At 43.6% G+C, this 24,217-nt stretch overlaps 1 protein-coding gene across 4 annotated transcripts in view; it reads left to right on the top strand.

Annotated features, from left to right (window-relative positions):
- LOC309889568 (WD repeat-containing protein 7) overlaps window positions 1-24,217 on the top strand; it is a gene marked incomplete at its 5' end in the record, with an annotated part of 107,744 nt that overhangs the window by 47,717 nt on the left and 35,810 nt on the right. For all 4 annotated transcript variants that reach the window (XM_082782436.1, XM_082782437.1, XM_082782438.1 and 1 more), the window contains 5 exons: window positions 8,516-8,702; window positions 17,513-17,630; window positions 18,387-18,536; window positions 18,875-18,957; window positions 23,734-23,833. In XM_082782436.1, the coding sequence (XP_082638562.1) occupies window positions 8,516-8,702; window positions 17,513-17,630; window positions 18,387-18,536; window positions 18,875-18,957; window positions 23,734-23,833 (638 nt within the window). The remainder of the gene's footprint in view (window positions 1-8,515; window positions 8,703-17,512; window positions 17,631-18,386; window positions 18,537-18,874; window positions 18,958-23,733; window positions 23,834-24,217) is intronic.

Raw genomic sequence — 24,217 nt, 5'->3', positions numbered from 1 at the left:
CATCCCATTTTACACGCAACCCTTACTATTATAGTGCTCGAGGAGCTTCAATTGGAAAATTCATGAGGTCTCCTGTGGGCCTGACTCCCAGCCCGCCTGCACAAGAGCCTCTCAGAAGGGGACGCAGGAGGCAAAGGCTTAAGGAAAAGGGAGGTGTCGCTTATCAGATAATGCTGTTCTCAGGATGGGTTTTATTTTTAAGCATACTGCTTAAAAATGCTTTCTAGTCCTTACTCCGTGTATGTAACAGTGCAGAAGGAATTATAACACTGAGCGGCTGTTCAAAAATTAAACGTTTCTTGGAACAAATAAAAGCAAAGCTGCACGCACGCACTAGGACTTGCAGTTATTCGTTGATTTGCCTTATTATGACTTTAAGGCACCACCGGTTCAGATGATTCCCCTCCTCTGCTGTGGGCTGACTTCATTAAGATGTGGTCATCCTTCAGTCTGCTTCGTTATCATGTACTGAAACCGAGCGGGCCATCCGAAGCTATGAGAGAAATGGCACGTGGCCTAAAAGCACCCTAATTTCTATTTCTAAAGAACTTACCAAAATGAATTACTTCTTCATTTACACCGATAACGCGTGCACGTTTTTTGCAGCCTAAGTTGCAGATGTTGTGATTTCCTCTATTTCGGAAAATAGTAATTGTGACGATGCCTTTTTGAGGGAGCGGAATTCTGAAATCCATACAGTGACCTTGCCTGACATCCCGCATTAATCTCTGCTGACCTTACAAGTAGTTCATGAGATATTTAATTATAAAATGCCACCCAAAGAATTTCTCATTACAGATGCACCGCATTGCACTTAAACTGCAGCTAATGCTGTGTTTATAAAGTTAATGGGCTGATAAATCTGAATGACTCCTCTGTCCTGAATATGAAAATCCTTGATTCTGTGGTTAATGCGGTGTATTTTTCAAAGCATCTGCCGTCAGTGTAGTTATTAATGATAAGCATTTTGCCCTTTAACTCAGTCAGTGTCATATGTGACAGCACGTTCACGGCGTTGAGTTATTTATATTGTTTTTTGCAGGCTGTGTGTTCACGCTGCCTTCCTTCCAAAGCAAATTTTCAGGTTTCTGTGCTATAATCCACGGCAGTCTCTCCAGTTTTACTAATTTCCTTAATCCGGAGCCAGCCAGCAGTTAGGTTCCTAGCTCAGCCTCGTGAAACCATTTTTTATTTTTTAATTATCTTCTCCCCAGTTCCTGGCAGCTGACTTTCCGCCTGTTAGGCGGGAGAAGCAAGTGGAAATTCTTGATGGAAATAGAAATACGCGTCTCTATAATAGTACAGGGCCACGCTATCTGTTGTAAGGGTGGTTTTTTGTTGTAGGGCCATGTTGCTAAAACTTTACATGTTTGAGCAGAAACCTTTACGCCGTTTAGCTGTGTCTCTGGAAGCTTTCAGCCAAACAATGAAGCCATTAGCCTAGCACGAAGAAAAGATTTTTATTTTTCAAGTAAGTGCAGTTTTGCTTCCCACTGCGAGGCAGATACAGGAATGACTGGAGTTCTGAATATAAAATCCTGCGGTGTGATGCAGTTTTAAAATGCTTAATACGTTCGTACCACAAATCTTGGGGGCACTTCTCCCTCGCTGTGTGAGAACTTCAGTCCCAGAGCAGCTCTCTCCTCGGCCCGGAGCATGCAGAGGACACATATGTTGCCTCCAAAGCTCTGTTGTACAGAGTTTTGCTGATACGTTTGCAAGCGAGGAATTTTGCATTCTGTTGGAGGCTGTGCAGCCCTCGGTAGTAATCAGAAATCCTCTGCCCACACCTCCGTGCTTCGCTGTGGGGGCTTCATCCCCGCCAGCCTGTCCCTCCTCATCTCATGCCTCTCAACTCTCCACACGCTGCTTGAATGGAAAGAGCTAGAGATTTACTGCATAAAAACTACAAAATGGGAAAGATTTTGTGCCCTATCAAGGAAGCAAATAGCAGTTTTCTTCTTCGGCAGGCTAGCTGGTGGTGCCACCGCTTCTTCAGATTGCCAGGTAATTCCCCCCGTAAGCTTGTCTTCTCGGTTCTCTGAAGCATTCAGGTGTTGGACCTGAAGGTTGGTGTTAGTTATGTTTAATTAGACAGAATTTGATTGGAAAACGCCTTCTAAAATGACTTCATCACTTACAAAAGAAGAGTAAAAGCCTTAAGTTTAGTTCGAAGAACCACGTGGCAACTGGTACACGAGCTCTGTAACTCCGCGTTGCAGGGCAGGGGGTTGAAATCCCTGGGGTGTCACGGTGTCCTGCTGGGCATCTCCTCGTGCCCCTGGGGGGGACGTGGCTCCCAGCAGACCCGTGGTGAGGCCACGTCGCTCCCCAGCGGCTCTTTGCCTGTGGCAGAGCGGGCGGCAGCAATTAGCGCAGACGAGCAGCCGCTCAGGATCGTCCCTCGCAGCAGCAATAAATCAGCTGAGCACCTGAACAGCAGCCTTTCAGGGCAAATTAACCAAAGTGGCTCAGTGACTTAATTTAAGAACAAACCCAACAACAACAAGAGAAAGCCCACAATGTGGTGATTAAAGCAAATCACTGATTTTTTTGCTCGTTGTGAGCGATTGCTACCAGCGCGTGCCATGTTGCTGGCTGTGTTTTTATGTCATTTATTCAGGAGGATGCTCAGGTCTGCACGATCCCGTGGTTGGTGGCACTGTGCTGATCCTTTTGGATCTGTGTTTCAATCAACACGCTCTGAAATTCATTACAGATCCAAGGTGTGCTGTGGTTTGCTTTTGTTTTCCCTCAGGTTGTTGTGATTAGATCAGTGGCTCGAGCAAAATTTTGTCCCTGAAGGGAAAAAAAAAAAATGGAAAAATGGTGGTTTATAAAAATCTATACCTTAGCCTTAGAGATAATATTTAGAAAAAATAGTCAATCCGTATGGCAGAAAACAGTCAATCTTTGTGGCAGATATTATGCCCTCATTTAAATCTGTTGGTGTTTCTTTGTTATTGACTTGAACAACAAAATCCAATCTGAAAAATTAAATTTCCCTTTTTACCCAAATCCTGTAAGGGACGAATGATCCGAATTCAGTATTTTTAATCAGAGGTTTCTTTTTGCATGCGTAAAGGATGCAGAAAGCCCCTGGCTACAGCCCCCGTCTCGCGGGGGGAGCCCCAAAGCATTGCAGTTCTGGTTTTGCTGTGTTTCGTGTGGCTGATACCTGCTTTTAAATTGTGGTTACGTTCAGAGATGGTCTTTGGCACAGCAGATTTGTTCTGAAATATTGCAGTGGGCTTTCCCAACCAGCAAACAATAACATGCACGTTCGGTTACGTTATCTCCATGCAGTTTTACCAAGTTAAAATCTGTGTGCTTTGTACATCAGGTGGGAAAACCAAAGTCACACGAGCCTTTTGCTGTTCAGTGTCTGTATTAAGTAGTGCCCGCATGTTGTCAATCAATAGTGTGAATGCTTAAAAAGAGCACTTCAAAATAACTTTATGAACTGTTGCTTAATAAGCTGTGACGAGTCAATAAATCAGCCTGTGCTTGCCCTTGTAACGAGTGAGATGAAGGGAAACTCAGAAACTAATTTAATTCATCATACAAATTAACATTATTCCTTCATTAGGCTTGCAGATGCCAAGCCAAGCATCCTTGCTTTAAAAGCAAAGGAGAATTTGGAGTTTCAGCCTCTCACAGAGCTGTGTGCCAGAGTGATCCCAGCTGCAGCAGGGCTGGGGGCATCCCACCATCAGCATCCCACCTTACAACACCCACGGGTATAACACATCGCTGCAGGTAGGGTGTGTGCATACAGAGGGCACCGGTGGTGCAGTTGGGGTCCCCAACTCGTACAGGCTGTGGCATGGATGTCACTTACTTCACTGGCATCATGCATCTTCCTCCGTTGTGTTCAGATTGAAATAAATAGCATTTATTTCTAACGGTGTTATGCAGTCAACAGGAATGAAAATAACAAGTTTCACGCACGGTTATCAGCCAAGTCATGGTGGCTTTCTCCTTCCTGCTAGACTATAAACAAATGTTGGATTAAAACGATAGTTCACTCTTTCTAGAGCACCGAAATATAATTTCGTAGTTAGAGGAAGAAAGCATTTAAGCCAGCATAGTTGGGTTCTCTCCATAAATTGAAACAAGTCTGATCTAAAACTCATTTACTGTCTTGGAACAGAATTGATCTTGCTTTCACATTTGATTCCCCCACTGCAGATTTTGAGAGGAAGAAAAATGGCATTGTTAGGTCAGTTTAACTAGGCCATAGTTAGACAGAAAGGACCGGGAAACCGGCTATTACAAACATTTTTCTTCTTTTTGCCTTTGTCTTCCTTCCTAAGGATTTATGTAAAATCTTGGAGGGTTTTAATACAACTTCGGGGCAGTGTTCGTGTGGCCCCACTTACACGAATTCCTTGTGGTCTGTTCACGTGCTGTAAAAGGCAGCACAGAGCAGCCTGTTTAATAGAAATGCTGTGAATTTACTACACCTAGAAATGGTGGTTCTGACCTATTAAACCTCGAAATTTTCAGAATTTACATAGATAATTAAAGCAGAAGAAATATTCCCATTATGATTCAATAATATTTCTGATGTTTTTAGGTCTTCAGAGTGAATGATACTTACTTTTGGATCAGATAAATGACTGAGGAACGAAAAAAAAACACATAATTTTTTCTTTTATTGTAGTGAAAAAGATCTTAACTGTCCAATAAAGCACCAAGGTGTGTATACGTGCTGCAGAAACAGCATTCAGCAAGGAAACATTTAATTCTCAAAATCCTGAGAGGTGGTTATAAATTTCCAGGCAAATTTTGCTTCCTCTGGATCGCTGACCAAGGGCAGGAGGCCGGCTTGGGCATATTATATTTTAAATTATATTTTATTTTATTTTAAAGGCCCATTTTTGCTAATTCCAAGTTTTGCTCTATTATCAGATAACGTGAGCCTCAACCAACGATTCGAATCTCCTGGCACAAGACGCAAGGATTGCCCTTCTGTAGTTGTCTTTCAAAACCGTGTGAGCTCCTGAGCAGATATGATAGAGGGGGCTGTACCTGAGCCCTCGGAAGAGCGAAGCCCGAAGTATGACAAGTGTGAGCTGGCCAGCGAGCCACGGGAGTGTTAATTGTTTCCTTTCCCTCTGAAAGGGCTCGGGCTGAGCGAGCTGGGAGCTATTGATTTACTGTACCGTAAATGTCCTATTGTTCTCTGCCTGTCAGCCTGGCAGGTGGGTGCAGCTTGGGCCTTAACTGCAAAATTTGACTTCGTCGGGAATATTGAGGATTAATTTTGAGCCCTTGCACGGCGCCTGAACCAGCACGGGGCGAGCAGGAAAGCAGTCCTCGTGCGAGCGGGAGCTGCAGATAGAAATCTCGCAGGTATCTTGTCTCATCTCCGGTACAAAATGGCTGCAGCACCAGGCAGGCTTTTTTAAACTCTCTCTCTTCTACGTGGGCATCCTCTCGGCAGCATGGTTTAAAATGAGAGCTGTGCCCAGCATAGCTGCGCGTCTGCAGATGGGAATTGGTGCAGGGTTGTAGTGGCATCGTTCGGTCTGACCTGTAAGAGTTGGGGATGGTTTCCCTCCAGTCTCTTTGGGGATGGTTTCCCTCCAGTCTCTTTGTTTTTCTCCTTTCATACAGCAGCAATACAAATGGAATTGTAAATTATTTTTTTTTTCCTCTGAATAAAATGCAGTCTGCATTATTGACATGCACGGGAGCTGCCTAGCTTCTTAATAAGCTGTAAACCATGCTTGTGAAAAGAGATTTTAAAAAAACAACACCAAATATTCATGTCAGTTCTGAAATTGCCGTAGAAGCTGGGGCCGTTGCACCTGTTGCAAGGACAGAACATAAATGATTTGAAGAGATCGTCAGCAAAAAGAAAGTCTCTTCTAGTATAAATTCAGTCGAGAAAATGAAATGCATCAGAATTACATTTAAGGCAAAAAAAGATGCTGGAAATGAGCTCTGTAAAAATTAGGAAATTTGATGCTAAATGTGATCAAAACATTTATTTATTTATTTATTTATTTTAAGTTTTCATAATTTTAACTTCAGAAATAATCTTCAAATGGTGCAACTAGCTATATTTTAATTTAGGCCAGAAAACATTCTCTGGTTTACACCTGTCTGAAAGATGGCACAAGCTATGTGATAGAAGTTCCCTGCTCTAGGAGTAGGAAGGGACCGAGGGATATGGATTTTTAACCCAGGTACCCAAACTTGTTTCTCTCTTTCTCCTGGCATTTCACACAGGTGTATGTCAAACCAAGGAGAAAACCTCATCCAGAAAAGGTGACAATTTCTTAATTTCTTGTAGAAAAACTGTGCCCACCGAGAGGGGAAGAGAAGGAAGACTGAAGAATTAGTTAGAGCCATGATTCTTCACTTTCATTTTTTTTTTATGTAAAATCAGAAAAGATTCAAAACAGGTTAAGCCATATTTTCGGAGTCCATCATTTTTATTTAGTTGGAACTAGATCTTGTGGCAGATTATGAGAATGGGAATCAGAGTTATCAGTGTCTTGTTCGTGCCTGCGCTATTGATTTTCCTGAGCAAATTATTTAATTTTTTTTAAATCTATCTGCAAAATGAGGATAACAATGCTGACGGATGTAATATGTTTAAAGCTCTTGAGATCCAGCAAGGAAAGGCATGTTAGAAATTCAAACGGGTGCGTGCATTCAGAACGACTGGGTAGGCTTCAGCGTTCAGGTCACGTTTCCATTAACAAAAATGGCATAGGCAGGTAAGACTCAACCCTTTATTTTTGTGTTCGGGTAAATGGAAAAGTGGACAGACTCCGAAGGACAGCACTGCTTTCTGGAGGAGATAGCTCCATGTGTGCTGCCTTACGGGAGGGATGCTCCCAGTGAGGACACGTGGGAGGAGATCCAGAGCATGGGCAGATCTGCTTTCCGTAGCCTACATTTTGAAAGCACTTAGTAATTAGGTCCACAACGTCATCCCCTGCTAGCTGGGGGAGCTCCAGTCTGGTTCTGGTCCCCATGCGGACCTCCAGTCGCTCCCTGGTGCCCCCCAGCACGTCCCCACTCTGTCCCAGGCAGGGGCTGGTCCCACACTGGTGGCAGCGCTGGTGGCAGCGGTGGTGGCAGTGGTGGTGGCAGTGGTGGTGTCCCCTGCCTCGGGTGGGCAGCAGAGGGGCCCCGCGAGGAGCCCCCATCAGCAGGGCCTTTCCCGGGCTAATTACCTCTTTACTGCGCTGACTCTAATGTGACATGTTTATTGCCTTAACTAACAACTCATTAGCTTAGTTGATGTTTTTGTCAATATTAATTCGTTCATTTAAGCCGAGTCAAAGCTTAAACAAAGATGTCCAGGCTGAGAAACGGGCAGCAGAATGACTTTTGTTTAGTTCATCTTTTTCCTTAGCTCAATTTACACCAGGTAGGTGTCAGCAGGAGCGGCGCTGGGAGCATCCCTGCGAGCAAGGCCGGCGTATTTCATCGCAGCAACGTCTGAGTAGTCACGCTTTTTAATAAGATTCTTGTATTTGAGACATAAAATTCACACAAATTAAAGCTTCGTGGCCTGCCACGCTCCTTAAGAAGAAACTTCCAGTTGGTTTGTTACTCACACAGCACGGCTCGGTGTGAATTTATGAGTGCAGCCTGTCTGCCGCCGGCTCCCCTGGAAGCCTAAAATGACAGGCGGCGTATTTAATAAAACAAGAAACTCGCGGAAGACGGTTCTGAAAACTCAAGAAAAACCTGTTAAAATCAATAGGTTATCTTTACTGCAATAGCCAGCTAAATGAATGTTATTAAGAGGTAACAAATAATTATGGAGAGATAATGATAAATTACCTTTATCTGGGAGCGTTGCTGTAGTGTTCCCTTGCATTTATATATAAGCAATTACTTTTATTTTAATGAAAAACTAATCTATCGGATGAAATTATACAGCACGCTTGCTGAGTTGGCAGAACCTGGAGGAGAATTTGGATTTGTTGGCCTAGTTTGGGGCGTCGTTTCTCTCGCCTTCTCTCTCGGCTGTATTTCTCTCTAAAAAAAAAAAAAAAAAAAAAAAAGATACCGTGGGAGGAAGGGTGAGTTAATCAAGATGGAAACCAGGAATGTGGTGCAATCGTAGAAAAAGGGATGGGCTCATTTCACTCCACTGCCTAAATAAAGCATCACCCATGCATCTAACGCTGAGGAGCTTTCCGTAGGAAGTGTGTTTGGCCAGGGAGGAAAATCCCTGCTGTAAAATCGGCTCTCTGCTTCCCAGAGCGCCCGTGCCTGGGAGCTGGTGCTGCCCGGGCCGCTGAGTGGGGGTCAAGAATGAAGAGTAAATTATCAAATATTATAATATTGAAGCATTTCAATCATGCTTTCAATTTGAATTAAAAAGAAATCAGTTTTGTTGCTGTCTAGCCGTCAGATTGTCCGCACCTCACAGGAGCGCGTGGAGGGAAGCTAGCCGCGGCAAGCAGTCCAACACAGCAGAGCCAGGCCAATTCCCCAGCTCCCTCTCACTGTGCCCGTTCTCTCCCGTTCTGCTGGGCAGGCAAGGCGCTGACGTTCCTGCTGCTGCAGCCGCCGAGCCCCAAGCTGCCCGCGCACAGCACCATCCGCAGAACTGCCATCGACCTGATCGGCCGCGGCTTTACCGTCTGGGAGCCCTACATGGACGTCTCCGCCGTGCTCATGGGTCTGCTGGAGCTCTGCGCCGACGCCGAGAAGCAGCTCGCTAAGTAGGTACCTCCTTAATTCACTTCCCAAACCCGTGCGCCGTGCTGACTGGCAGATCCTGCTTCTAGAGTCGGTTCAAGTACAAGTAGCTGGAGGCGTTTGGTAGGCGTTCCTTGGGCCACAGGGCACGAATCCTCCGGTCACATCAGCAGTAACTTCGAGAAAACAAGTGAGTGAAGGCACATCCATATCTAAAATATGTTTGTCCATTTTTTTTAATATATTTTTACCCTTTTCTAACCATAAAAGTAACCTTTTCAGAAGGTATTTTGCACCAGCGTGTCTCAACACATGGATTTTTGTCCCATGGCTTCATGAGCCATCCTATCCGAATATGAACTGGTTTGGAAAGCACCCTGTGGGAGAGGAGGTTGGGTGGTCAGTAACACGCTGTTAATGGCATCAAGGCAACTTGCAGATTTAAGGACTGCTAACAAATCACAAACTCAATAGACCACAGCCTGCCTCTTGGGCCAGAGGACAACTTATTAAAGTGTCCCAAATAAAGATTTATGTAGAATGCTGTCTCATATATGTTCTGGTCTCCTCGAAATAAATCCTTTCAGTTCGGTATCTGTAGCTGGGTCTGTAAAGGAAGGGGGGTGTGTGAATTTCATCGTGACGTCTGACACTTCAGCCTAAAACACATGCTAAAGATGTGATGCTGTTCAGATGATGTTTCCTGTGCATGGAACTCAAGGTGCACATATGTTCAGTAACTTAAAAATAGCTGTAACTGCAAAAACTTCAGCTCTGTCTGTGCAGCACCGGAATAATGCGTCTGTAAGGCTCATCAGCTGGATCTGCTCCCTAAATGTTTAAAAAAAATGTATTAGACATAATATGATAGGCTGGTGAATTAGAGTGAAATAAGAATCAGCTCTCTAAATTTGAGGATAGGATTGTGATTTTTCCTGCCCTGTTTAATGTGTGTTAAATCACAGAAAATTATTGCCTTTACTTGTAGGGTGGCAAACAGATTTCCATTGTCTCAGGGCCAAGCAAATAAAACTCGCAATGCCAGAGCTACCACAGTTAAAGGACTCACTTCAGTCTTCCATGAGTGGTATGGTGTAGTAATTGTTCTAAAATTAGTACGGGATTTGAAAGATCATCTTCACTTCAGGGCTGCCCCGCGGACAGTTTGCCACCTGCCGGGGTGTGCGTCCAGCTCCCTGCCCTTGTAGCGTGCAGCGTGTCGCCGGTCGAGGCAAACCGTGCAGCTCTTTTTCCTATTGTTATTTTCAGTTCAGGTCTTCTGCTCGCTTCATTTATCACAGACGAGACTCTGCACTTGCTGGTGCCATATCCTATCAATCACAGCATCGGATAATTATGGCTAAATGCCTAGGTGAAGTCATTAAGATGACTTGCATAATAAAGGTAGCGTCTTACACATTTTCTATTAAGATCATGGACTTTTAGTGTTTGTTTTTTAATGTATGTGACTTTACATGAGTTGAGTAGCATTTCTGTTGAATATCCTCAGACTTTATGAGGGATAAACTGGGGGACCAGATTCTCACACAGTCTTTGCTCGCACTGTTAATCTGATTAATGGCAGCAGAGCTATTTGCACAGTAAAGGGTTTTGCAGTATAGTCTTTATTTTTATTATTGTTTGCTGTAAAATCGACCGTCTTCTTTGAAGAAGAATAAATCTGAATAAATTTTTATTTAGTTCTTATCAAAACAGCAAACCACGCAGGTATGCAAAAGGGAAGGCTCTGATTTGTCTGGAGAGATAGAGTAAAAAGAAAGTAAGCAGCAACCACGGCAGGCTGTTTACATGAAGCTAAAGGATGCTGCTATGCTTTATGGGCTTTCAAAGCTGTTTCAGGCTTTCTGCTTTTAATGTAAAACCTTGAAAAATATTAGTGGGTGTACATTAGCGCTGTTGAGACAAAACTCTCATTTGTCAGTACGGTTATTGCACAGGAATGAATTAATCCCTAGCTACAGCACAGAAAACGTAGCTCCTGCTCTAGGTGGAGCATTGCCCTCAGCAGATCCAAACTTCCTATTTATTTAGTTGTTGGTATGAATTAAATCATAGTATCAGACTTCGGCAGGCATCTATTTGGAAAATAACTCTTACTAAAAATATTTAAATAATCTAATGAATAATTTTCATCACGCAGAATAAGAAATCATTAACGGTTTTTCCAACAGAAACTTAAAATATTTTTGCTTCTTAAGTTTGTATTCTTTGACAGCGGTAATTTCATAACTCCAATGCCTAAAAATTCGAGTTCTGGATTTTGCCTGATGGGATGTTTCCCTGCAGGACACAAAGCCAACTCTTCAGCTTGTGCGAATCGTGGTGCTGCTGTTGATTTCAGCACAGCTTTCCCAGTTTGCTCCCATTGCAAATCTTTGTGTCTGGCACCCCGAGCGTTGTGTGAATACTCGCTTTTATTTATTTTTTTAACATATTTCATGTTTAATTTTTATTTTATGTAGCTTATTCTACATAACATTTTAATTAGTGGTATTCCTTAAGCGTTAATTAGTAAACCACTCATTAGTTAATAAACCACTCATTAATGGGGAAGCAATTTCATTCCTGTAGGAAGACTTCATGGCTGCACTGTAAAATTTTATTTGCAAGGTTTTTGCTCAGGAAGAAAAAAAAATCTTTTGTCTAAAATTGCAGAGGTCATCGTAATTGATTATTTAGGTATTAATTTTACCGTATTGCCTTTCTCAAAACGTGGAGGTTCCTTTTTTGGTCGGTGCTTTGCCTTGTGGCACTGCTGCTCGCTGTCGAGCTGCTGGATCCATCCTGAAGCGTGGGGGAGAAGGAATCGTACGTCAGGGGGAAGGAAACGTCTGCTTTCAGCTGCAGTAGGCCTCCCAGCACTCAGGGAATATCGACAGGGACGGGTAATTGTGTGGGCAGCGTAAGGAGGGTACTCGGTTATCATCCAGATATCCTTCTTTACAGCATTGCTGGAGTAAAATTGGTTTTGGTACTAAAAATATTCTGAACAATTATTTGTCTCTTCCGAGCCTATTGTTTGGTAAATCACAGCAAATGCTGTTCTGTGGCGAAACTGGTGTGTCCTTGTGATTAGAAGCACCTGAACACCTCACAGTAATGTTCATAAATAAAACTAGAAAGGCACGTTTTTAGATAATTTTGCTTTTGTCGAGGTGTTTTTTGCTGGTAGTAATACCTTCAAACAGCACGAGCACTTGTAGAAGCCCTGCCGTTAACCTTGGTATTGAGAACGTAGCTCTGAGAACCGCTGTGCTAGGAACTGGATCTTATGAATGAGGTTATTAATGGTTATTAGCGAAGGCACGTGTGTTTTACGTGCTGTGTGCAGTGAAGGGCTGCCAGGTTTGTCTCAACACCACGTGTGTGTCCTGACATCGTGCGTGGACGTGCTGGTTCCTGGCTTTCTGTTTGTGTTGCAGCAGGTCCAGTATTAGCGATTCTTCATAGCGGTGTGCATTTCCTCGGGCTGTAAGGAATGAGCGATCGCTGTGTGTTGGGGGGTTAATGGAGAAATATGTACAAACTGGGTGGAGGTTGTTATTTGTCTGGACCTCGATTATTTCTCGTAGCCTGACAGAGCAGCCCAGGCGCTTCACCTTCCCGAAGCAGCTCGTGCGCCCCATTGTATTTAAATGTGGGCTCGCACAAACCCAGGGAATACAGTTCTTCAGCAAGTAATTTTCATCTCGCTATTACATCCTTAGCTGTCATAAAGATTAGTACGGCTCTCTGTACCCAGAGCACTGAATAAATGAATGTATCAGCATGTAGCCTTGAGGAGCCCGATGCAATTTTCATCATGATAAATTGCATAATAAGCGAGAAAGTGTTTGCTTATTAATCCATAACAAGATTTAGATTGAAAATGGCCTGTTACCTTCCTGACAGATACAGTACTGACTGCAGACAGGCTGAGATGGAAAGAAACAGAGCAGCAACGTGTGCAGGGGGTTAAGTGTGCATCTTACCCTCGCGGTGCCCTGCTGAGCTGCCCCTTTTTGTGCCTGATTTACCGTGTACACAATAACAGAGCACAGCTGCCTGGCTTCTCTCCCCGATGTTAAGAACGTTTTATGAAAGAGCTTTTATGTCAAGCTTGTGCTTTAAGAAGGAAAAAAAAAAAAACACTTCACGTTTATTGACCAAAAAAAGCGCTGTTTTCTTTTTTTCCCGACTGAATTAAATAAATATCTGAGCTGAAATCCCAAACTCTGATATTTATAACTCCTCCGCTCTCCCAGTTCATCCCAGTCCCCAAAGGCCGTAGCGTGCTAGCCAGCCGTGCCGAGTGAAGCTGCTCAGGCATGAGGATTAAGAGTATTTTTCTAGCATTTATTAGGCTTTGATTTCGTGGCGTGGCTGACTGTAGGGAGCGGTGCTGCCTGCGATTTCTGCTCCTTGAATTACAAGCTAGACTGTGATACAGATTGTGACACCATCTACCAGAGTTAACAAATTACCTTTTACTTGATCCGTATGTTTATATGTAAACGTGTACTAAAATTTGGGCTAAATATTGTTAGTTTTGTTTGTGTTTAGTGGAAGCCTTTAGTTTTACGTTCACATGAATTGCGCCCGTGCAAACGTGTGCTCTGTAATAGGGACATCCCAAATTTTTCAAGTACAACGGAACAACTTTAGATTATAAGGTAAACAATTGCAGAAATTGGGGTTTTAAAAGGAGAAATGAGAGCTGGTGCTTGGTCCTGAAGGTGATGAGGCAAGCTAGCGTGTGCTGCAGCGACTGCAAAGTGTTAAGCGAGGAGGAGGAGGAGGAGGAGGAGGAAGCTGAGTTGCAAGCTTCATGCTGGGGAGGAAGTTTGGGCCCTTCCCCTTTGTTCAGCCATCGCTTCAATGCACACGTCAAGAAATGTAGAGGTCTGATGGCCAGATTTTGTGTTCAGCACCATCAACGCCTTTTCCTTCCCCATTTTTCCTAGAGGTTACCTGCAGCTCTCCTGACCTACCTGGTTCATTTTCACTGGTTTCTAGGATCAGCTTTTAAACACACCCTCCTTATTTCTGTAGGTGGTAAAGTACACGTCTAACGTAGGTTTAAAATCACTTGTTTCAGACAGGTATGTTGTAGAGATTCCACTCAATTTCTTAACAACCGAAAATGGTTTTGTACATTTTAAGAGCACCAGTTTCTATCTAAATGCTTATCCGGATTTATGTACTCTTTCAGCTGCACAATTGTGAATAAGATTACGTGATTCTGCAAACGATTGGAGTAACAAAATGCTTGAAAACATGCCTGCTAGTAAGAATCAGCATCTGTAAGACAGCTGATGAAAAAGACAAATGAAGAACTACACAGAGTCTTTGGACCCCAGTTTCTTACTTCTGAGGTTAATCTGTCACAAATTATAATTACTACAGAATTATTTATTACTATTACTGTCACGAAAATGACTACAAAAAATAGTAATTCCCCTGGCCCTGTAGGGTCACGAGCAGTGGGATTCGTCCTCCTACACGTCAGCCAACAGGCACCGGTCAGAGGCATAAAGAGGTGTTGGAGGCAGGGCTCCTGCTGTTGGGTGCAGGTGGAATATTGTCTCTGGTGTCAGCCACGTGCACTACAGGACGGGCTGCAACCATTTTGTCTGTCACGCTCGCAAAAATCATCCCTCAAATGTCTGCTGAGGGCTGCGGTGGGAGGCGGGGGGCGGCAGGGCCAGCACGTGTTGGTGCAGGGCCCTCCTGACACCCCTGGACACAAGGACATAAGTCTGGGCGTGAGGGGCAGCCTGCCCTCCGTACGTTGGGTTTGCATCTGCCCCTGTTTTGTTGGAGGCTGGTGCAGGGTGCCCGCTGCCTCCTGAAAGGGGCCGTGGGGAGCAGCTGGCGGCCCGGGAGGGGGCTAATCTCTGCCCACATACTGCCACTGCTGAGCCATGCTAATGAATTCACAACAAGCCTGTTGCTTTGCAGGGAAGTGCACGCTTTACCAAGCACCCTGCAAGGAAAAGCGCTGCTGGCACAAACGGGAAGCCTTCTCACAGAAAAAAAGGGCCGAGACATTGAAGTTGTGATTGCTTGCGGAAGATAATGAGTCTGGGCTGAAAGGCTGACTGTGATACCTGCTTCCTGCTTCATCGCTTCTATCTGGAAAATCCTTACGTGACTTTTTTAAGTCACATTCAAAAACGCTTTTACAAACAAAAAGGCTGTAGGGACATCTTTATGGTATTGGTGCAGAGACTTTCATTTTCAAAAGCTGTAGTTTTGATCTATATACATGGGAATAATAATATCTATACAATATACACGGGAAAGGAAATAATAATAAACTTCGGTTTGTATTTTTTTGAATTCGGATCTATAATGGTAATCTGTACCTCGTCTTGTTGTTGCTCCAGAAGAATGGTTCATTTGGCAGAGAACACTTCAACCATGCTGAAATTCTTTGTTGCGAAACATTTAACTTGTAAGCATCCAGGAAAAAAGCTCTCATAACATTATTTTTAAGGACACTTAAAAATTTTTAAAAAAAAAGAAGAAAGAAAGGAGCAATTAAAAAGATAAGTAACTTAACTGCTCAGTTACAACGCTGCCTAAATTCTCTTCCAAACCATAAGTGGACTTTGCAGTGAGCTATTTATTTGACTTTGTAAACTTCTGCTGCTCTTAAAAAAAAAATAAAAATCAGTAGAAGAGCTCCGGGGAAGAGAAACCCTTCAAATAGTGCCCGAGGTGACATTTTCAGTGCATCTGATGAAATGACATGCCACGCTTACTTTCTCTTACCCACGTTTTTACATGTGGTCTTGGGGGAGTGCTCGGAAATAAAACCTTTGTGCTTTCCATCCTGGCTCTGAAAATGCAGATTTCCTTCAGTCTCGCTTCCAGATAACGTTATGCTGTAGACTTTACCTTTTTTCGTGGAATAAAGCTATCTTGTGTTGTCAATGTGCACTTAAATGCCATAGTTTAACAAAAAGTTTTGGTTTTATTAATACTTAGCATTCATAAGTATTTGTAATACAAACAGCTGAGGTGTAGAAATTCCTTTAAAACTCGAAGCCAGTTTGTTTTGGCACTGCTCACTTGGGTGTGTTCTCATCCCATGCAACATGGGAGCACCTCAGCTTCATCCCTGGCCTTCCGAAACTGGGAGCACTGATGGCTGAGCACGGCAGCATGCAGAAAAAGGCTTCATTTTCACAGAAAAACGAGCAAAAGAAATAGCAGAGAGAGAGTTTCAGTGCGTTCTTAAAAATAATTTGTCATGATTTAGCAAAACCTCTGGGGAACTGCGCTGTACTCACGTGGCTGACTAGTACCAGGAGGGAGCAAAAGAAAATAACATTTCTTTTGTCTTTATTTAAGAAGCAAAACAAAACCCTAGTGCTGCTTCTTGGTGAAAGCGTGGTCATAGCAGCAGAATATATGTTACAGAAAACTTGAAAATGTTTTAGAGCTGGCAAATTGGCTTGTGTCTCCCTTTCCTTTCTGCAGGAGACCTGTTGGAGTAGACCTCTGTAGGAAGGGCTACGTGTTCAGACTAAACACAACACCGGTTCCCAGATGCTTCTTCCCCTTCTGTAAAAGCCCAATTCCAAAAACATGGTCTTCCCTCTAGCTCTTTTCTGCCATTTCTTCCTCCCACACTGCTGCTGGTTTCTGTTGGGGAGTTGTTCTCTCTTGGTGCACCAAAGCCAGCAGGTGAATACTGCTTTGTCAGAAGATTATGGGGTCTTCTCCCATAATCATTAACCATCATTAAAAAGGTTTCTTCAAGTGTTGTTGAATTTTGTAGTGCAGTTCTTAGCTGGATCAGGTACACCTTTATGCAGTGGTTTGGTTTCCTAAAGGCACAGAGCTGTGAGCCCAAAAAGGTACCTTTGGGGTGGTTTATGGACTGTGGGTGTGAGTGCAGGAAGGATTGGTAGAGTTGCTGGATAACATCCAATTAGCCTAACAAACACCCAGGCTGCTGTGGCATAGGGAATGGTGATAGTTAAAGAAATGTTAAGAAATTAAGCTTTCAGACCAAAATTGGCTGTGTATCTTTTTTTGTCAGGTAACACACTGTCACAATTACCAAATACTGGATTTTACTTTCACTTAATGTAGTTACAAGTTACTTACTGTTATTTTATTGTTTCTTACGTTTATCTTCTCACAGCAAGTACAAGCGCAGTGTATGGAAAATTTAGATACCACTTAATCCCTTAGTGTTATTTGAAGGCTTGCGGTAAAAACCCGAGTGTTAGAAATGCTAAAGAGCATGAGAATAATTTCATAGTAAGTAGGAAGTACAGGGTACGAGGCTGTCTGTCATCTCTTCATGCTTCTGTAACTGAGTCATGCGCTGAATAAAATCACACTGAATAGATTCAGTGGCTTTAGGTCTTCAGGAAGCTTCTCGCTTTAATCTCCTGTAACCAGTGCTTAGCTGAATTAAGTAGAATTACTATAAACGGGATATTTTTCACCCTGCATTTAAGATTTTGTAAAGGAGTAAAACGTAAATTCTTTGGGAGACATTCTTCATTTGCCTTGTCCTCGCTTCTGTGATATGTATTCAGCACATACAGATAATTTGTTAACAAGGCCTTTTTAACACTTTGGACAGATGCACATACTGTTTTCAATCTTCATGGTTAATTATTCGATTTTGTATTTGATGATAGAACACCCTGACTCCTAATCACCGCTCATTGTTGGGAGTCCATTATATTCTAACTGTTTGAGTGCTCCCGTTGACCTTGAACCGACATTATAAGCTGTTTCTAATCTTTTCACTCTATATTTCTAATGCTCCTTTTCTTTCTCCCCTCTTTGTCTGGTGCCCGTTTAGCATCACAATGGGGCTGCCCCTCAGCCCGGCGGCCGACTCTGCCCGCTCGGCGCGACACGCTCTCTCGCTCATCGCCACGGCCAGACCACCCGCCTTCATCACCACCATCGCCAAGGAGGTGAGCTGGGCCCTCGCAGCAGTCCTTCTGCGAAACAGAAGCAAGCCCGTGTCCTGCCCTTCCTCCCCAAAAGGGAAAAGGAGCGAGCGAAGTGTTTGTGTCCCCGCGGATTGCTCTTTCCAGTCACCCGTAATTAACGAGCGGTTTCGTGCTGAACTCAAGCCGTTGAGCCGTGCCTGGCTTGATCTGTTGTGTCCTGACGAACTGGTTATACAAATTTCAGATAGCGATGTGTAAAATCCCGCTTTCTTTTGGCTGTGCAAACCCCACCCAATTAAGTATTATTTCATACTGGGTGGACATTTAGCCGTGCAGTCTGGGGGTGAGGAGTGGGGACAGTGCTGTGAGGTTAGTGTAGGTTGGGCACTGTCTTTGAGAGCCATTTGAGTAAACCCAAGTGCTTGGAGCTTTCACTTGGCCAAAAAAAAGGCCTGTTATAAAGCAGACATTTAATGCCCAAAGCAATATGCAGCAATATGTGAAAATTACATAATCAGGACCCAAGCATTTGCTCATCTTGACCTCACATTTTACAAGATTGAGAATTAAAAAGGTAGACCTGTGTTTAAAAACTGCTATAAGGAAAACTAACCTTTAGCTCTACCCATAACGGGGTATGGGAAATAATCCATGTGTCTCAAAGGGAAGCAAAACGTTCTGCATGGTACGGGCTCTCAAAGTAGCATGCATATAACAGTAAGCAGGGATGGAGAATATACAGCAAGGCACGTTTGCATAAACCCTGCTCTTTGCTAGGTGCACAGACACACCGCCCTGGCTGCAAACACGCAGTCTCAGCAGAATATCCACACCACCACACTTGCTCGGGCTAAAGGAGAGATCTTACGAGTCATTGAAATACTGATTGAGAAGATGCCTACCGACGTCGTGGACCTTCTGGTGGAGGTAAGGCTGTGCTGCCTTATGTCTTTGAGGTTTCGATGCAGCAGTACTGGCCTGGACTAGCATTATAGAGTTTCATTCTGTGTGTTTGGTAAGCTTACGTTTACCAAAAATTAGTCTTCTAATAATTATTTTTTGGTGCTCCAAAGGGTTCAAGTTGCCAGTACCAGTGCTGTGGTAAACACTATTATGTGCAAGCCAGTTCTGGTTTCTTTTATCCCAATCATACTTTAAATTAGATATCAAAGCTGCAGTCAGGCACAGAAATGTTTTATTTTTGTCTGTCAGAAGGTTTATTATGAAATATGTAATATCAAATAACATTAACTTGTGTTTCCGAGGTTATGGACATCATCATGTACTGCCTTGAAGGATCTTTAGTTAAGAAGAAAGGTCTTCAGGAATGCTTTCCAGCCATCTGCAGGTACGCTCTTCCCTCAAGAGTACAGTGAAGAAAATTATAAGGTCACCAGAAGGATAAATTTCTTACTTGGAGTGAAACAGTCTTTTGTGTGATATTTGCCCCTTAAAACAGCAAATGTGAAGAGTGGTTTTTAGCTCACCTGTAAGCCTTTACAGGCTTTTAATTTACATTCACATCTGACAGATGTGGACCAGAAAAGCGTTAACAACTCTTTAAAGTTCAAGTATTTTAAAAGTACAGAAAGATGAAAACATTGTGCAGTCTCTTGAAAATTTGTGTCCTGCTGCCCCTTCCTACATCCTGGCTGCTCCACTGGAACAGCTGCACAATCTGACCAGGTTAACTGTGCAGGTTTCTGTCAAAGGGTGTATAAATATCTTTGTTGCCGTTGTTGCAAAAATGATAATAACATTCTTGAGTAATAAGTTAGATTCACGTGTGCTTGAATGAGCTAGTTGACATCATCATGCAGGCTGCGGGGAAAAATATAAAAGGGGCAGGGGGATGTGACTAACATGGTGAAACAAGAAAATAAGGATCTGGCTAGGAGTATCTGGGGGTCTAGTGATGGTGGGTTGTTTCCAGATACCCCGTACAGCTGGCGGGCACTGTGTTGGCTTCCATAAACACCTTTCAGCCAGCTGCTGTCTGTTAGTACGCTGCCACCAGGCCAGGAGCAGCCAGTTTGAGGTAGGTGGCAGGAGATTTCCAGGTGTGCTGAAGACACACGCTGGCCACACAGGCACTGCTGTCCTAGAGACCCCAGCGCCATGGGGGCTCCTGGTCCCTGGAGGTCTGGGTGCTGGGCGTCTCTCCCACTGGCAGCACTGGACGACGTGCAGTTTGGGAGCAGGAACAGAAGCTGAAACAAGCTGAAAACAACAAGTGATAACTGCAGAAGTCACAGGGGAGGAGAAGGGTGGTGGTGGTGGTGGTCCCCTGTGGTCGCATGTCCGCGTGGTCAGAGGGTGCCGACAGGCACGAGGGGCTCCCACTGACCCTGGCAGGGAGCTGAGCACAGGCAGGAGATCTTGTAGGCAGCTCCTGCTTTACTACACAACTGGTACTCCTAATAGTAAAATGGGATTTAAGACATGTGAACATTTACAGCATCCTTAGACTATGATAAATATCCCAGTCACACTATTAAACTAGTACAGCCGATAAATTAGAACATTCATCTCTCAACCATTACATTTTAATTTAATAAGCTATTAAAATATTGAATAGTTTCAAGAAAAGAGCTATTATCCTGTTGACAGATAAGATACTGATAGAGGTAGTCTTCTTTCTTCCTGATCCTTTAAAAGGCTTAATTTAACATATAAATGCAAGGGCAAGTGGAATTAACGCAAAAAATCTCCCTGTTTCTGTTGTACTTTTATAGTTATAAGTTATCTTAAAATTTTCTTAAATGACGAGTAATATTTCCTGTTACATGTAGTTATAGCCACAGTAAAAATGATCCAGCACCCCCCTGATGTGATCATTCAGCCCAATGGAGATTTTCGTAAGATTTCAGCAAATCATTGGATGTCTGGAGAGCCTCCAAGTGGAAGCATTTCAACGTAATCCTACCATTAATTCTTTTAATATCCTACTGCTCCTTTTGCTGCACGGCATTGCGTGCACACCTGTTGTGACTAAACCATTCAGGTGTCTGACTCGTTTCACTAGGTGTGCAGGTCCTTTTTTCTCGTGGCCTTTAGTAAGGCATTGCCACAGCGTTGTGCCATGACAAATACTTGTTTGGTGCCTGTGCTGCACCCTTGAAGTGACGTCCCTGCTTTTAGTGGAACGGTAAAAGCCACAGCTGTGAGCAGCGGTGTGCTGGGTTAAAGCCCCAGATTATCTTTCCTCTCCTTTATTCATCTTCTTTCTTTTGCTGTTGCACAAATGGAGCAGTCGTGCTGCTAATTGCATGACTCAGTCCTGATGGGTTGTGATGAAGTAAATCCGTCACCGTGCAGCATTTTTTATTGCATATGGTTATGGTTTTCCCATAAGTGGTATTTTTTTTTATAGAAGATTGTCCTGCCTTTTAGCATCCTCTGTGCAAACTCATTTCTTATCAAAATAAGCTCTGCCCTCACAGAGCTGCTTGGGACAGACGTCAGGCTGGTGCTCAGGCCCGCACAGGAGCACCTTCAGGTTTGTTCCTCTCCAGCCCTCCTGCTGCTGCACGGCCCGTGTTGCTGCCATCAGTGTTAGTAGTGACATTGCAGCGTGGCTGTCCACGGGCACGAGTGGGAGAGGCTGGTGAGGGAGACAAAGTCAGCAAGGCAGGCAGGACCATGCTTGTCTTTATCCTCGTACACACTGGTTTCATTTGGAAAATGCGGGGAGAAGGATGCAAGCTCCAGCTCGTCCTTTAATTTGGAGGATTAGCTGGTACAAGCGATCGCAGCGCTGTTAATTTGGTTCCAGCAGGATTCCCCCCGCGTTAAATTGAGCTGTCTTTTGGCTGACTGAAGTTTCTCTGAAGAGCAGTAATGGAGCAGCACTCAGAGCAGGCTTTCCATTAAGATGCCAATGATGGATATTGGAGGCACCAGCTAGGCTTGCAGAAATGACTCCGTAGTGTAGTCTAAATATATGCTGGCATATCATTCTCTATTGAACTCTACCATACAGAGGTTTAGAAAGGGAGGCAAAGGATTAAAATGTTTCTATCTAGGGGTGCTTGCAACAATACTGAGCTAACTAAATGAGAAAGAGCGGGGCTAAAGAGCTGACAACGGAACGTCAGTCTAAGGAGGAGGGGGTTTATATAAAATTAAGTTCAAAAATGTCTATTTCCTGGAAGCTTTTTTTTCCACAAATCCTCTGTTGTTACGGAGACTGATGGATTCTTCTCAAAGAGAAATCCTGACTCAGCTTTCTGTCTAAAGGGGCATTTAAATGCAGCAGGGAGAGAAATGCTGCGTGCTCCCACATCACAGCCGGTGCCTGCCGGGGGAGACCAGCCGACTGTGCCCACTCAGAAATGTAATAAAGGGGACATAAAACATCTCATGTAGAAACTTGGTTGTATTCTGTTTTACTCATGATGACAAGACGTGTGTATTTCTATGTAAGGTTGAAATAGCCTTACAAGTAGCCCCCTCCCCGTTCACCTGAGGCACCACGTTAACTGTGTCGGTGACTGCAGTTTGGCATGAAATGGTGAAAAATGGGAAAGCTCTCCCATGCTATTCACTGTTTAGGACATGCTATAGACCCTGTGGATACCTGTTTGCCCACAGCATTATCCTTTTTCTCCCCTATTTTTCATGACTGGCTCTTGCCTTTCCTGTTCCCTAGCTGCTTCCCAACAGCTTTTGATTTTTTTTCTAAGCACTCTTCCTTTTTTTTTTTTTCTTAATAATAAATAAGAAGATCTTGCTGCTGTTACCATTAAGTAACAAACAAATAAGGTGTGTTGCTGCCCTGCCCACACGCTCTGTGACTGTGCAGGACATCATCCCTTGCCTACACGGGTTTTGTCTTTGCCTTGCCCTCCCGAGCTGGTGCTGCTCGCTGAGCTTCCAGCTCTTTCACAGCGGGCTCCTTCCCTTTGATCTGCCTCGAAGCCCAGCCACCAAGGTGCAGGCAGGGAGGTGCAAGGGGGATGCTCCTGGAGCTCGGGAGCAAAGCTGGAAGCTGCAGGCCTGGGACCAGGGGTGTCTGCGGGGCCGGTGGTCCTCAGGATGCGGGAGGACAGGGGTGCAGAAGTGCCTCTGAGCTAGGTCGCCTTGCCCCTTCTCTTGCACAAAAACGAATGATTTTCATTTCCTTGTGTTTGTTTGTTTGTTAACACGGTGTTTGGTGCTGTTTGCCTTCCCGAATCCATCCCGCGCTGCAGAAACAAGTGTAGCAGCCCTGTAAGAGCAGTTGCTATGGCACTCTGGGAATCCCTACGAACAAGGAGATGGATCATTGCAAGATTTGCTGTCTGAAGCCATAAATGTGGTCAGCAGCATATTTTTACAGACCGATTCTAGCAAGCTCGGGCAGCTTTTGCTGTAGTAAAATTTAACTGAAAAATTAGAATTAAAATTTAAGTGGAAATGCAGGTGACACTTTTCACAGGTCTGTTCTTCCTTTGAGAAGACAGGCATATATATTCTCAAATGTTTCAACTGGAAATAAGGATTCTGATTCTCTTGTGTTTCAGGATTGCAAAATCCAAGGAATTTCTCTATTTTTTGTGCCCAGATTGATAGCATACACTCACATCAAACTTTAAGGACTCTCACATGCTTCTCAGCTCCCTTTCACCTGAATATTGTTGTATTAGAGATAGTTTGATGACTTGTCCTTTTTTTTTTTCTTTTTTTCTTTTAAATTTACATATTTTTCCCTTTGCTTCCTTGAACCTTTCTCACTTGATTTTCAAAGAAAAATGCTCTGAAATCATTCAGGGTGTTGAGATTGTCTCACGTAACCCTTTGGCATCCAGCATTATTGTGGTGTGGAGCTGTAAACAACGCTTGCACGTGGATATTCAAGGAACTGGTGATTATTGCATAGATTATTCCCACACTCAACAGAATTGCTGTAACGCTGTTTAGTAAAAATAAAAAAATAAATCCGATAGGATTCTGCAGTAATGAGCCAAACACCAGTTGGGTTTGTTTGCTAAATGCCACATATGAAAACTGGCAGCTGATGGATTTTGAAATCAAATCTCTGTTCCAGCACTAATGTTAATTACCCAATGGCATTGCAAATTAATTTGAACATCATGCAGGCAGGTCAGATCTCACCTGTTACTTGTTATAATGTTCAATTCAGGTTCTACATGGTCAGCTATTACGAGCGGAGTCACAGAATAGCAGTTGGAGCTCGCCATGGTTCAGTGGCCCTCTACGACATCCGGACTGGGAAATGTCAGGTAAATAAATCATTGTGACTTCCTCCCCATAAAGTGTGGAAGTTATTGAAAGGAAAGAGCAGCAAGCTCTGCATCAGTTGACATGCTGAGCTGCTGGAACATTATGGATAATGCTAAGGGGATCAATAGTTTAATGAAGGACTCAAAGTATATAGAGCCCTACTGTCTTCATTCACTGGAACTGAATGGGTGCCACAGATGGGTTAATAATGAAAGCCTAAAGTTAGGTGATACCCTTGCTCTGAAAGAAATGAAAAATCTGATTTGAAAAGTTAAGCTTTATAGAAGCATGCTTATCTACGATAGAAGTCCCAAAGAAAATCTACTGGTTATTTCTTCCTAAAACTCCTCTCTGTGAAATGGCACGGTGCTTCCATCTGAGGT

The sequence above is a fragment of the Aythya marila genome (assembly GCF_965140915.1).
Source record: "Aythya marila genome assembly, chromosome: W".
Classification (NCBI taxonomy): domain Eukaryota; kingdom Metazoa; phylum Chordata; class Aves; order Anseriformes; family Anatidae; genus Aythya; species Aythya marila.
This window is presented reverse-complemented; position numbering and strand designations above follow the sequence as displayed.